Here is a 16,244-nt window from a genome sequence, read left to right on the forward strand (position 1 = left end):
TGAAAATGTTCATCGGTCAAAAAGGCGAAAAATCTTAGGCCGGATATATTTCCTTAAGGGATAAGAAAAAGACTGCTGATTGGACCCCAGTATGAAATACCAGATAAATAATCGAAATTACGTTTGATTCACCATTGGGCCGAACAACAACCCGACAAATGATTTATGTTTTGACCAAAGCCCATATTTCACTCAAAACCCCCAAATTTTGTGATAATTCCGTTTTGTATATATCGGGGATAACGGTAAATGTTATAGTTTAAGAAATTCGTCACGTTGATATGACGAGTTTTAATAAAAAATATTTTTATTCAAAATTTATACCTTGATTTGATAAAAGCTAATAAAAATTATATTTTAATAAAATTTATCACATCAACATGATGAATTTTTCATGTACTGTAGTATTTACCGTAGATTCTAAAATAATTTTAAAAATGGCATAACTGTCTAAATTTTTTAATCCACTGACCTATACCTATTGGATCAATTTCTCCGAGAATAAGTCCTTGAATTTATCCACTTTTTCCATATCAGTACTTGAATTTTTTTGTTGTCCACATCCTTATATGAACTTGTCTGCTTTTTCACCCAAATATCCATTTTTTAGTCTACATCGATACTTGAATTTCTCTATTTTTTGTGATAATTTTAATTACTAGAACTTTTTGTAATTTTATAATTTTTTTACATATTTCTAATATTTTTAATTACGATATTTTATAATTTTTGAATTCTTGAGTAATGATATGGTACAATCTCATATTGTTATCTCATATCCTTTAATTATTGTTATAAAAAACATCAATAATTTATAAATAGACAAGTTTAGGTATCAATGTGTACAACAAAAATGTTTAGGTAGTAATGTAAGAAAAAATAAAAAGTTCAAATGCCAATGTGAGAGATAAGTTTAGGGACTAAGACGTGAAATGTTATAGATCTATATTTTATTATATAAATAAAAAGGTTGAAAGGAGAATATAGATATTTTAAAAGGTGAAACAATAATTGTAAAAGATGACACTTGTAGAACAAAGTAAAATATATAAGAAATCGAACATTGTTCACCTTCATTTTAATTACATGAATGGATTCGAATACAGAAAGCCGTTAAGATTTGTTATCCCTAAGCAAAACAGATTACTCTTGTCTATAAAACCCAAGCTTCGTTAAGAAATATCTAAATTTTGAGATAAAAGCTCATATCTAATATATATATTTTATTTAAATTAGATCTAAATTTATAAAGGTTTATCTAATCTGAATTTTATCTAAATTTTGAGATAAAAGCTCATACCAATATAAGTATTTTTTTTAATTTTATATAATAAAATTGGGACCTAATTGAAAAAAAAAGGAAATATATAAGAATTACTTTTAAATATATAGTCACATCAAAATTCGTTTTCTTCAGAATACAAGATGATGGCCCAGATTGTATCTGATGCCCAATTACAAATCCTTGGAGCACGCTCTAAGAGAAGCGCGTGGAGAAGAAAGAAATAGATTCCTAATCCGGTGATGATCGGCAATCCAGATGGCAGAAGATGAATAGAGATATATTTTTTACGTGCGCAGCTCCGCCACACCCTTCCCCTCCGTTTAATGACTCCGTTAAAAATACCGCAAACGGCCGCAATGCATCTCTCAACCCCCGCCGCTGTTCCACTCGCCGTTAAGGACGTCAAAAGCTCCGATATGGAAATCGACGGCGACGAAGTTGAGGAAGGAGGAAAAGAGGAATTGCACGTGTCCTTCAAACGAAACGGTTATTATAAATAAGCCATCGTTCAATCAATTTTTCATTGAACTAATTCTGAACGTTAATAATTTATGCATGATGATGGTGATTACACTGTTTCATCTTTATGACATTTGATTTCTCTGGAAGGAGATTAAATATTTGAATATGTTTTAAAGTTATGATTTTTATGCTGTGACCTGAATGACGTTAGAAGATTGTAGTGTTAAGAGGAGAAAATTAATTAAATAAATAATTTATCTATGTGGGTGGCAAGGTTTATAGATTTGTGTGCTCTTATTCAACAACTAGATTGGTTTTCAGTTGAGCCCAAGAACCTCAGCTTTAAGATACTACTACGCAGTACTGCTGACACATCTCTTTCTTGGGTGCTTGATGCTTTGTTGTGTTAGCATTAGGTGAATTGATCTGTCTTTAACTTGTTCCTGCTGTACTGCTATAAGGCAGCAGTGCAGGTTTCCCAATTTATTCTCTCTTTACTTCGGCTTGGTAATTCCTTTTAGGTTTCAGATTATAAGAAAAAGAAATGGAAAGAATCAACTTTTATAGGATCTGGTTAAATGCTATTTCATAGTGTGATCAGATATTGTGGTTATTTCTTGTCATCTGGATTACGTTTTTCTTCCATGTAGGTGCTAGTAATAACATGAAGTCCAAAGAGCATGATGGACACCCAGGATCAGATCCGTTAAGAGCTCCTGGAAGGTCTGAAATGAGATTAGCCTCTAAAACCCTTTATGTAGGAGAGAGTAATGCTAGTTTCATATTCTGTAGTCTTCCAGATGAGCCATTAGCAACTCAAAGGGAGGATCTACGCAGAAACTATGAGGGTTTCAAGTATCCAATATCTGGCAAAAACGCTGCAAAGGAAAAGGCAATTCAAGAATATGATGTTAATAGACAAGAGGCTCAAGTCATTTTAGAAAGAAAAGCCCCTGAAAAATGCCATGGACAGCATACTAATAGCAAGAGTCACTTGGTTGTCAATGAGATTGTGAATGAGACCACTAATCGGTCAAGTGTTGATAGCAAAAAGGTAGCTATCAATGAGGTTATTTCAATCCCAGTCAGATATCAGTCAGGGGCAGGAGCTAGCACTCATCTAGGTTTGAAGCGAAATAATAAGCAAATGTGCATGCAAACAGAGGATGATAAGTGGAGTATAAAATTAAGGTTGGTGATATCTATGTGTTCTGTAAGTGAAACCAAGCTTCTTATTATGTCCTTTTTGCTAGTAAATTTCTTCCTTCCTAAGATTATTTATCCATTATTTTACTAATCAATAGGTTTTACAGATCTGCTTCTCCACAAACTAGTCCCGGATGTCTTTCCCCTGGTAATGAGTTTAATAGTGAAAACAAACGCACTGCGCTTATATGTGACTTCTTTGTTAAAGGGTGGTGTATTAAAGGAAGTTCATGTAAATATATTCACACCAAAGGTAGTGGTATTAATCCTAGACAACAACCTGAGGAAGATGTAGCTGTAGCAGATGAGAAAGCAGCTGTTCAGCTTGATGAAGGTACAATTTTTTTTCTTCTGTATTTAGGGTGATCCAATCTTCTCTACAGTGATATCTTAACAAGAACCTTTTGCATCAGGTATTGGAAATGCTGCTGAAAGATCAAGATCACCGTCACCTCATTCTGATCGATTGCATTCATCAGTTAGAAATAAGACAGCTTTATCCCCGCTACTCCAGAGTAAGGATAAATCTATCGGCACATCACTTGGCTCTCAACAGTTTTTAGCAGTTATAGATGATTTTGGACCATCTAAGGATGTAAGAAAAAATAGTACAGATCAGAATTTGCCTACTGATAATTATGTCAGACCTTGTTTGCTGAGTGATAGAGGTAGTTCTACTTTCAGAAATAGTTTTCTTCCCAAGCATATAGCTTCATCAAGTGGCTCGGTTACATCATTGGGCAATACATACAAAGAAGAACAAAAATTTCGTGTCTGGACATGGCTAGCATCATTACCTTTATGTTCTTCTCAAAGTGCATGTTCTCTTGGTGCCCAAAAGATGTTGGACAATAACAGAGAACACCATTCTTCCCCGTTGTCTTTGCTGCAAGGCTCTTCCCCCTTCTCTAATTTTGAACTGGAAAACTGTCCTGTCAGTGATATTGCTAGCGATCCATTGCACTTTGCTGAATACAGAATAAAATTTTCTTCAGAAGATTGGGAACCATCAGTGCCCTTTCGACCATCCTTTTTTGTCACTTTTGGCCCATCATCCCCACGGCGCCAGTATGATCCTTTTCGTGATAGCATTGATTTGTCTAATGTAGGAAAGGGTTCTCTTAAATTTTCATTTTGTAGTCAATACCCATCCCTCCTGAATTTAGCATATCCACCAACATATGGTGATTCTGAATCGGCCGGGCCATTGGTCCCTGAATGTAATGTTGATAAAAGAACTGTATCTTCCCATGCTAGACACCTTGAAAATTTGGTCAATAATAATTGCTACACTTCTGGGAAACATTCAACAACTGATGAAGGGACCTCTGCAGCTGATATGCAAAATGGACTACTGGCTAAAGAAGAGATTTCCTCAGTTGCTTCTCATGTCAAAGACGTTTCAAAGACCAGAAAATTTGATACTGGTTGTGATGCTAGACATCAGAGGGATGGGTTTGGATGCAAAAAAGACCTAAAAGTAGATAGAGATAGAGAAAAGAATGAAACAGATATTGAGCATAAGGCAGATGGTGATGCACTCAGAGAGTCTAAAGCAACGAGGCATTTCCACACTGCTCTTGTAGATTTAATTAAAGAAATTTTGAAACCAACTTGGCACGAGGGACATCTCAGTAAAGATGTTCATAATAGAATAGTCAAAAAGGCTGCAGACAAGGTTATTGGCACCATTCAGTCTCATCAAATTCCATTTACCTTCGAATCAACTGAGCAGTATCTTTCTTCATCCCAGCCAAAAATAGCAAGGCTTGTTCAGGTGAGTGTCTCTGATTTGAGGGGTGGTGTATACTAGGCGTGATCTAGATGATATTTGCTGTTACTTCTACCAACCCCGACTTTCCTCTCCATACAAAACTTAGATCTTTTGAAGCGTGAATATTGTTTTCTCAATCAAAAGTTTACTTTTATTTACTATTTCTATTTTTTTGATGCAATTCATTTATAGAACTGAGATATTTTTTTAAAAATTTTCTATGCAGGGATATATTGAGAAATACAGAAAATCTTGAGAGTCGGAGTGCTTATGTATTTGTACAGTTTTGTTGTACAGTTTTGTGCTACTTTTCTAATGGAGTTCCTAACAATGGTATGTTCAACCTATTAAAATGATAATCATGGAAGTACTCGGGATTCTCTTGAAAACTTTTCATATTTAATTATTTGTTTCTTTTATTAGTTGTATGCAGAAAGAAATTTACAATTTATGTGGCTTATCTATTAGTTGATATAAAGCTAAGAGAGTATGTTGATATTCTTCGAATGCATACCAAGAAATCTCCCAAGGAACTTAAGTTAAACTTCCTGCAAGTCCAATGGAACAAGTCAATTGAAAGTTTACGTTTGTTCTGAATTGGGGGTTATGGAAGATCACTTGAAACGTATAAATGGGACTCCCTTGGCTGGTATTGAACCCATGGACTTTTTCAACATTTTTTTTTATCGGATATAAGGTATGAGTTGATACCAGCAAGGGTACCTATATCCATTTCATTCGGTAATAGTTGCCAAATGGCAGTAGTCGGATATATTATAAAAATTGCATTTGATGCCATTATTTGCTCAAGTATAGAGAACAACCTCGTTGAGTCACTTGGATTATCAATCCAACAAAAAAAAATGGCATAAAGAATTGCATCTTCAAGTTCCAATGAATAAAAATTATAGTTCTTTCTCCTATTTCTTATGAAAATCAATTCTCTAAAAAAGTATCACATAATTTATTTTCAATTAATTTTTTGGAAAATTTTAATTATATTTTAAGGATATGGTTATATTAATATCTGATTAAGCTATTGCCATTGCCATTGCCATTGCCAGAGCGGCCCTATCGCATTCTTTTGTTTATTTACTTTTCTTAGTTTTTGTTGGGTAAAGTTTAAAATGGATTATTAAATTGGTTTAAAATATTTTTTTAAGTATTGAACTTTTAAGAGTTATACATAGATATTAAATTTTAGGCTTACTATCAAAATCAGTACTTAAACTATCCTGTTTTTTCGAATAGGGATCTAAACTATGTTTGACTTATCTCGGTGCCTAACGTTACAAACGTTATCATTTTAGGTGCTCAAGCTATCAACAACGTTAATTTTTTCATTAAGTGACTCGTGTCATAATCTGGTGTGTAACCCCCTAGATCCGGCCTAGGTGTTACGACCAGATCTAGCAGATTACGATAAAATTTTCCAAAACAGTTTTCAATAATTTAAATCCATATTATGAATAAACACCTTTTAAAAACATAGTTATTAATAATAAGTTCTAATTCGAGTAATATATAAAACTATAAATGTCTGAGTAAAACAAAATCTTTCATAAATCAGAATCGATGTAATTCTAACATTAGTCGCAAAAGCAATATACGTCACAAGACAAGTATTTCAAAATAAATAGGCACATGTCACCAATCATAATGGCAAATCGAAAGATAAAAACATTACAACAAATTAATATTATGTGAATGTGTCGATCCTCCAAGTGCCAGGTCCGGGTCGCCTATCAAAAAATATCTGAAAGAGAAAAGTTTGGGGGAGTGAACTAGGGAACTCAGTGTGTTCCAGCAGTACAAAATAAAAACATACAGTTAAGTTTCAAAATATGTTCATTATCAAAGTTATGAAAACGATAGTATAGTTGTAGTTTAAAATACAAAACAACACTCCAATCGTACGCCATATGCAACTCCTCAGAACTGCATTCATAAGGACTTACCCTAGACCCCAAGTGGCATAGGTGCCAACCTAAGGGAGCACCTTGGGTTCATAAGGTTTTATCCTAGCCAAAGCGATGGTGCCCACCTGAGGGGTGTGCCCTCATGCCCATAAGGACTTACCCAATGCACATAGTAGAGGAGCTACCCTAAAGGAGTACCTTAGGGTCCATAAGATCTTACCACTAGGCCCATTACCCCACCCAAGGGCTGCCTTAGGTCCATAAAAAATTACTAGCTTGATCGGTGTTGAACCTCATGAGGAATTACCAGCTTGATCGGAGTTGAACCTGCAGAGACTTCGTACCGGATTCCAGAGTACCCCAAAGAGAATAGTTTTTAAACAGTAACAAAGAAATCAGGGTTCCAGCAGATATCAATTCAGTAAAAACAATAACCAGAGAACACGAATCAGACAAATAGGCTTAAAACTTCATTAAATCAGAAATCAAGCTTGAAACAGATAAATCATGTGAAATTAAATCAGATCAGCTGGCACACAAGGAACACACATCGCAAAACGGGTCGGATCAGGAGTTCTACTGAGTACTCATCTCTTTACGCTTTACAATAGTGCACAATCCTAAATTATATAATAACAGAGTTATTGCGCGAGTAATATTTTAAACGAATTATTTATAAGGGTTATATAACCATACGACTGATCAAATCTTACGTGTACAAATGGATCATGAGGTATTGGGTCGAGCTTCTAATTTTTCTCTCATGTACCCGGACCATCAAATATACGAACTCTATCCCCAACATAATTTCTCTCGTCATAAAAATAACTTATTAGAATCTAAAAAATAATTTGAGGACCCAATTGGTAAAACTAGAAACTGATGATGCTACTATAATATTTAATTACTAAAATCAGGGCTAAAATGAAATAATCTAAACTATCAAAGCTAGGCTGAATACTAAAATCGGATAACAAAAATCAAAATCTTACCGAAAATAGAGGATTGAAACTGTGATTTGACCATCTCCATTTCCAAAAACCACGTGACCTTTGAAGTAAAATTTAAAACAATTATGGCATAATCATAACAATATGAAAGTTATAAAACAAGCTTAAGCTTTTACCAAACTTGGATGATTTACCTTGTAATTGTTCCATTCTCACTTTATTAACAATCTCCAAAACCACGTGCTCCTGAACAATTCTTTATTTCTCAATTTATTTTATTTCTTTTAAATTCTCCCCCAACCGAAAGCTCTGTAGGAAGACAAAGAATCTTCATCAGCCATTATTCAAACACTGATGACCACCGTGTCAGCCATCATCGATGATTGCCAACAAAAATCCAAGTTACACCGTTCGAAGGGCAAAACTTTCGAGATAATGTTTTGGAAAAAATTAATTCACGAGATAAAGCACTCCCAAGATTAATTGCTCAAATAAGGTGAAATCCACAGTGTTGGCCGTAGGTCGCCATGCCTTCCGGGCGACCTACTAGGTCTCCATGTCTTCCCGGCGAGCTACAAGAGATTGCATGTGCCATGCACGTCCCAACACGCTGGGCATCTGAGGCCATCCGACCGAGGCCATCCGAGAGCATCTGAGGCCATCCGACCGAGGCCATCCGAACGAGCTATGCGAGGGCATCCGAGGGCAACCGAGCAAGCTATGCGAGGGAATCCGAGGGAAGCCGAGCGAGGGTAGGTCGCCCGGAGGGCATGGCGACCTATGTGTTGGGACGTGCATGTGCCATGCAACACGTTCATTCTCTCTGTTTGAGCAAGGGTAGGTCGCCCGGAGTGTATGGTGACCTACAAGGTCGCCAGGAGTGCATGGCGACCTACAAGGTCGCCCGGAGTGCTTGGCGACCTACAAGGTCGCCCGGAGTGCTTGGCGACCTACGGCTAACACTGTGGATTTCACCCTATTTGAGCAATTAATCTTGGGAGTGCATTAGCTCGTGAATTAATTTATTTCATAACATTATCTCAAAAGTTTTTCCCCGTTCGAAGTGCCTTGGTCTTCTCTCCATGAATCTGTTATCTGTTCGTCGAGAAACTCCATGGATGGTCGTGGATCTATCGAAAAATGTTTAGCTTTATGTAAATAAAAGGTTTTTGCTTGCTGTCGACAACCGTACGATGGAGCCATGTTTATAGTATGTTGATCCTCGCTACCATACCACTCTTCTTGTCGCACAGATCTTCCAACCAATATCGAAATCATCGGGAATCGAAATACGTACCCCCATTGACCTTTGTATTTCATTTCTTGTAGCTTCTTTCTGCCTGGATGTTATTCCTTGGTCGTTTGGTTACAGGTGACGACACGGTGCATGAACAAACTTGCACAGTGGTCGTTCAACACTATCAGAGCTCGACGATGTTGGAACACTATCACTGTTGTTACCATATGAGAGAAGGTTGTTGTCGTTTTTGGCTCGGGTTACTGATCTGAGGTTGAAAATGTTAATGGCTCAAGTTAAGGCTTGTTATGGGTCGATTAAGCGGGTTGATGAGTAACCAAAATAGTTTCCTGGTTCTCTGATTTAAATATAAACTTTTGCACCAAAATATCTTATTCATTAGCAAAAGTGTCGAAATATTTCATTTAGGGATGTTTAATTCCCCAAATAATACACTTAGCTGATTATTTCCCCAAATGGGGTGAAATCTACAGTAATTGCCTGAAGACCTTAGGATCTCTTGGCTTCTTCAAGCCAAAATGTTGCATGTAGAATCCTACGTGATTTCTCGACGTCTTCAGTCTAAATAGGGTTGATAAGACCTGTGGATTTCTCTACGTCTTCAACATGATTTCTCTATGCATGGGGGGTTGTGAACGTGAAGAATCTCTGCTGCGTGGGACAGCTGCTGCCTGTATGGCATGGTGTGGGAATCTCTACGTCTGTGCAAAGTGCATGCAGCAGCGTGAAGAATGCGCATGGGATCGGGAAATTCATGCATGCGTCGGTACCAGTAATAGGGAGAAATAAGTTTGAATTATAGGGTTTATAAATATGTGGTGTTGGGAGTTCGGGAGAGAATAAGGGTAGAGTTAAAAAAGAAAGGAAGAAAGCTTGCATGGCTAGAGAGTAAGGGAAAAAGGATATAAAAAAGTTCGAACAAAAGAAGAAATAATTCGAATATTTGGTAAGTTTTATGTAAATTTTTTTGTTCCATTATTTTTATTTTAAATTTTATGTTTACCTTTTATGTGTATATATTTGTTAAAAATCCAGTGTTTTTATAGTTATCTTATTTCTTTGCATTGTTTTTTCCCGATGTTGCAGGTTTGGCAATCGTATCTGTTATAAGTTTTACATCTAGTGCTTATGTGGCTCTTTTTACTGAAATTTAAGTACCGAATTCTATTTTCTAGCTTCACAAAGTTAATCATATATTTGAGTATTATTGTTAAATTAAAATTTTAAAATTTAAATTTGATTCCTATTTTAAAAAAATAATTTAAAATTTTCGTATATTTGTTCTCATTAATTCCTATGAATAAAATAAATAAATAGATTTTTATCGTTAATAGAATTAAAAATTAAACAATTCAATAAAGTATTTGTAGTAGAAATTTTAAGATATTTAGATGAACATATTTGATTTAATATTTGTAGTAGAAAAATAATATTTATTATAATGACGAAAAATAATGACACGAGTAATTAATTATCCATTAATAACCTGGGTAGGTTGGTGATTGGTGGTTATTAATTATCCATGAATGATCCGAGTAGGTTCTCGATTGGTGGTTGAACAAGAAAGTATAATGAATTAGGGAGTCATAAATTCGAAGTAATAATAAGTAGGTATAAAAAAAATCCGAAGTAATAAATTTAGTATTTGTAGTAGAAAAATAAAATTTATTATAATGAAAAAAAATAATTGTTGTATTAATTATTCATTAATAATATCAATAGGTTGGTAGTTGGTGGTTAATAATTATCCTTTAATAACTCGGGTAGGTTGGTGGTTATTAATTATCCATTAACATCCCGGGTAGGTTGGTGGTTGCACAGAAAAGTATAATGAATTAGTGAGTAATAAATTTGAAGTAATAATAAGTAGTTATAAAAAATATGAAGAAATAAATTTAATCATTAATATAATGTAATCATAGTATTTAAGCATTATTTAAAAAAAATTGTTAACATATTTACATTTATTATTTATAATTTTGTAAATAATTAATTTTTATTATAATTATGAATGTAATTTATTCTGAATATCTATATTTTTACGTGTAGAGAAAATGAGCAACAATTTTTTCACGATTGTTCTATAAATATGATGTTTAAAGGGACATCACATTTGTAGAGATGAAGGAGAGGATAAAAAGAAAACTTTGTGCTAAAGTTGAAGGTTTGAGGTACAAATTTATGGTATGTCCCAATCTAGTCAGGTATGTTGCAATACCACTTCAAGAAGATGATGATATTATAACTATGGTTGAATTACATGACTCAACAAATATTCCAATTATTGAGTTATTTGCTGAGTTGTATAATATATCTAATGTGCCTGGGTCATCAAGAAATGTAGTTGGAACTTCATCTCAAATGGCTTTCAAGAGTCATTTCGATAACTCAACATATATGTCGATGAACAACTTTGTGGCGATGTTCGAAAGTGCAAATGAAGTTGGTGGAACATCTGGAGCCGCAGAGTATAACGCCGAAAACCGCTGGGAAGAAATACTTGATGATTCCAATGAAGATGAAGAAACTGAGGAACCTCTTTTGGCTGAGGATGACGATATGTTCGATGGTGATGAAGCTGATATCAATATTGATGAATATCTGAAACAGTATCAACCTACCCTTCACATGAAAGAGATTGATTATGAAGCAATGAAGGCACCTGAATTCCCGGAGATGCCACATTTAACTTCAAGCTACATGATTAAATCGTCCGATAACTCTGGTGAATTATCAGTTGAAAAGCAATATATTGGAAAAAAAGAAGAGAGTCCATGTAGATTGCAAGGTTGCAGAGTCCAACCAGAAAACTCTGTACGCGAAGTGTGTTAAATATGGGTCCGAGTGTAAGTGGCTGATCAGAGTGTCCAAAATGCATAGGCAATATGCTTGGTCATCACAAGGTACAATGGTCCACACACATATTTGCAAAACTCTATCGAACAAGACCACCGACTACTGGACTCTGATGTAATATGTCAATATGTGAAGGTGTTGGTTGAACAAAATCCAATGATCACTTGCTTGGTGTTAGCTGCATCAATTCGAGACCAGTTCAGATACAATGTAAAATACAAACTCGTTTCGAATGCGAAAGAGAAGGCAAGGAGGTTGATATATGGCGATTGGGATACATCATACAATGAATTACCTGATTTGTTACAAGCTATGAAACAATTCATACCTGGAACCATCGTGAAGTCTCAGACCATGCCTGCATACAACCGAGAATGTCAACTTCTTCATGGGAAGAGAATATTCCATAGACTCTTATGGGCATTCAAGTCATGCATATAAGTTTTTCCATTTTGAAAACGTATGGTCCAAGTAGATGGTACATGGTTATACGGACAATACATACATATATTATTAATAGTAGTTGCGCAGGATGGTCAATGAAATATATTCCCAATTGCATTTGCCATCGTTGAAGTAGAGACGACAGAGGCTTGAGACTTCTTTCTGACTAATCTACGTAAGTATGTCATCCAAGAAGATGGAGTTTCCTTGATATCCGATTGAGGAACAAGCCTTTTGGCATTAATTGAACGACCGGAAAGTCGTTGGACACCTCCACACGTATATCCCGCATATTGTATCCGTTATATTGGTAAGAATTATATTGAGAAGTTTCATAACCATATTCGTAGGGAGATAGTCAGCATGGGTACGTTTTATTTTCAGCATTTGTACCCATTTATGTGTTTGTTTATAAATTGACTTTAACACAATATCTATTTTTGAAACAGGATATGAACTACGCCAACCAAATTTTGACAAGAGATTGGAGGATTTGAAGGTCATAAATGAGCGCGTTTGGAAGTGGGCGTCAAAAATCGAGCGGGAGAAGTGGTCGTAAGCATACGATGGTGGTCGGCAATACGAACACATGATTACAAACCTTGTTGAGGCCATTAATTCAGTACTAAAAGGTACACACCATCTCCCAATAGCGAGTGTATTGAAAGAGACATACTTAAGGTTGGCTAAAGTTTGGTCTGATAAAGGGAAAGAGATCGAGTGTCTGATAAATCGAGGTAAAATTTGGGCTCCGACGGTGGTAGAAGCAATGGAAGAAAATGAGCGTATGGAAACCTCAATGTTTGTTCATGACTTCGATCAAATTGGACGTACTTTTGTTGTTATTGCATGCATACATCTCAACGAAGGAGTATATCGAGAATCATTTACAATTAATTTACAACAAAAAAGGTGTGATTATGGCCACTTTCAGGCGTGGAGATATCTGTGTGCTCATGCAGTCGCTGTATATAAGCATACTAGAATCAATTCATACACTTAATGTTGATGAGTGTTTTCACCTACAGATGATATTAAATATGTACAACCATGAGTTCAGACGGATCTAAAATGAATCTTATTTGGAGAATCGACATCATGATGAATTATTGTCAAATCCACTGCTTCGTAGAAGTTCGACGGGTCGACCTGAATCTACCCGTATTCATACTAGTATGAATATCCATATTAGAGAGAAAGATCAACCGAAGAGATGTGGATTATGTAAAGGTGAAGGTCATTCAAAAAGTAATTATTCAAACCTTCCACGGTACAAGCCTCACTAGTAATTTTATTTCTATTTGAACGAATAATTGAATTTCTTGCGCCAATACCCCGTCATCGACAAGCGAATGAGCGATTGGAAACATCAATGTTTGTTCATGAATTTGATCGAATTGAACATACTTTTATTGTTATTGCATGCATACGTCGTAATGAATTTGATCGAATATTTTTAAATGATTTAATAATAATGATTTAATGTTATTGATTTAATAATAATTACTAATATTGATTTAATACTAATAATTTAATAATAAAATTCAATGATTTAATACTAATGATTTAATAATAATAATTTAATGATTTGCTACTAATGATTTAATAATGATTACTAATTTAATAATATTTAATGATTTGATATTAATGATTTAATAATAATTACTAATAATGAAATTATAATAATTATTAATAATAATTTAATAATGATTTCTAATAATGATTTAATAATGACATAATAATGATTATTTAAGGCAATGATTATTCACATAAAAAATTAATATTTTTCTATTTAATATTTTTATTTTAATATTTAAATTAAATCTTTAATTTTTATTTCAATATTTAAATATAAATTTCATTGTTCCATGAACGATATATAAATTTATCTTATTTATTTAATAATAATTCAAACATATAAAGTGTCATCGGCAAGTGAATGAATGATTGACAACATCAATGTTTGTTCATGAATTTGATCAAATTGGACATACTTTTACTGTCATCGCATGCATACGTTGTAATGAATTTGATCGAATATTTTTAAATGATTTAATGATTTAATAATAATAATTTAATGTTATTGATTTAATAATAATTACTAATAATGATTTAATACTAATGATTTAATAATAATATTTAATGATTTAATAATAATTAATTATTTGATACTAATGATTTAATAATGATTACTAATTTAATAATATTTCATGATTTGATACTAATGATTTAATAATAATTAATAATAATGAAATTATAATAATTACTAATAATGATTAAATAATGATTAAATGAAATCTTTAAACTGTGAATAATATTTAATATTTTTATTTTAATATTTAAATGAAATCTTTATTTTTGTATTTTAATATTTAAATGAAATCTTTAATTTTATATTTTAATATTTAAATTAAATCTTTAATTTTTTATTTAATATTTAAATATAAATTTCATTGTACCATGAACGATATATAAATATATCTCATTTATTTAATAATAATTCAAACATATAAAGTGTTTAGAACTCTTGTCGGTGTCAGGTTGTTGTTGAATAATAATGTTGAGACGCACGTCGGTTTCGTTGTGGTCGTTGCTCTTGTTCAGGAGTTTGTTGATCATAACCAACCTGCTCATTCACCGAGGGCATATGATCCGATGTTGTAAATATATGCCCACCACCATTATGCTCACCCAACTGATGACAAATACTCATATTTGTAATCACAGATGTCATCTGATCAAAATCATATGTTACCCCAAACATGGGAGAGAACATGAGTGATTGATGAGGAACAAGCTGAGGAGTGTAGGGCGTAACACCAGAATCACCAAACACTTGATGAAATGATCATGTGGGATCAAAAGTTTCTGGTGGGAAAGTATCCATTACTGTTTGTTCTGCTCCATGGTAAGAAGAACTCCCACTCCCAGTCCTTTTTGGTTTCTCGGGTTTACCAAATTTTTTCTTATATTCTATAAATTGTTGTCTTCCTCTGCTCGTTGTCAAGAACGACTTTCCATGTTCCTAATAATAATTCAAGTAATCCGAACTCTAAAAGTCAAAGTCATCCGCTTGTATGGGAGTGAGCGTTGGCAAGTATGAACCCGTGTTGTTCTAATGATTGATATGGTTGGCATGACTCACAGACCAATCCTCACCGACCCTACCCCGCCCATCTAATCTGTGGAGAGCGTCATGATTCTCTAGAATTCCTGGAAAGGTTGGTGGAAGTCGAACTGTCTCAACATTCTATCGGAAAATTGGAACCCCACAAATGCGAAATGGATCAATAGTGTAACAGCACACCAATATTAACAACCCTCCCAAACATGTTGCGGTACGCAAAACATAATTTCTCCATCATCGTACGACCTCCAAATAAACTATAAAATAAAATTATATAGTTATTAATTAATTAAATAATTATAAAATTCAACTAAATAAATAAAAAAAATATTAAAAACATAATAAAAATAAATTCGCTAATTAATTATATATATACCTCAACTTTGCATTTGATGTCCATCTTAAATCTAAATTCTTTAACATTATTGTACGCCAACCCCGTTCCTTCTATTTTATGCCTCAATCTGTATACCAATCAAAATAAAATTCTCTAATTATTTTTCCTTTAAAAATATTCTTTAATTAAATTAAGATAAAAAATTTTAAATAAAAAATTACCTTCCGACAAGAGGAAAGTCAACTGCAGTTCGGCTAATCGGTGTTAACCTTGGAATTCTATGCCAGGCCCATGATTGTAATAACATCATACACCGATTTCAGTCGTATACGCATCATTTACAAGTAATGACGCCTTGCACATCTTGCGAGACAAGAACACCAATATTGTCGATCCCCAACTATACTGACGTGTAATAAAAAGTTACCCAAAAATGAAAGATATTGTATATGGATAAGATTACTGGATTTATCCAGCATCAAGATTCCCCCGATCAATCGTAATATATATGCTCGAGTTGCATATATAATTTCTTGCTCAATACAATAAGGGTTGAGCTTAAACTCATTTTCCAACCACGATAATCTCACCCGTGACCTTTTTGTTAATGTTTTTTCTGGTACCTT

At 34.0% G+C, this 16,244-nt stretch overlaps 1 protein-coding gene across 2 annotated transcripts; it reads left to right on the forward strand.

The window, feature by feature from the left end:
- Positions 1-1,597: 1,597 nt before the first annotated feature.
- Positions 1,598-5,312, forward strand: LOC120123959 (protein FRIGIDA-ESSENTIAL 1-like). Of its 2 annotated transcripts, none has more exons than XM_039142738.1 (6): positions 1,598-1,771; positions 2,398-2,470; positions 2,540-2,938; positions 3,052-3,287; positions 3,367-4,730; positions 4,954-5,312. In XM_039142738.1, the coding sequence occupies exons 1-6, from the start codon at positions 1,609-1,611 to the stop codon at positions 4,981-4,983; spliced, it is 2,265 nt and encodes a 754-aa protein (XP_038998669.1). In that variant the 5' UTR covers positions 1,598-1,608; the 3' UTR covers positions 4,984-5,312. The 2 variants fall into 2 exon arrangements, with proteins under 2 accessions (XP_038998669.1, XP_038998670.1); XM_039142739.1 differs by having other exon boundaries at positions 3,061-3,287.
- Positions 5,313-16,244: the final 10,932 nt, after the last annotated feature.

Source organism: Hibiscus syriacus, unplaced genomic scaffold, assembly GCF_006381635.1.
Source record: "Hibiscus syriacus cultivar Baekdansim isolate YM2019G1 unplaced genomic scaffold, ASM638163v2 tig00110407_pilon, whole genome shotgun sequence".
Taxonomy (NCBI): Eukaryota; Viridiplantae; Streptophyta; class Magnoliopsida; order Malvales; family Malvaceae; genus Hibiscus; species Hibiscus syriacus.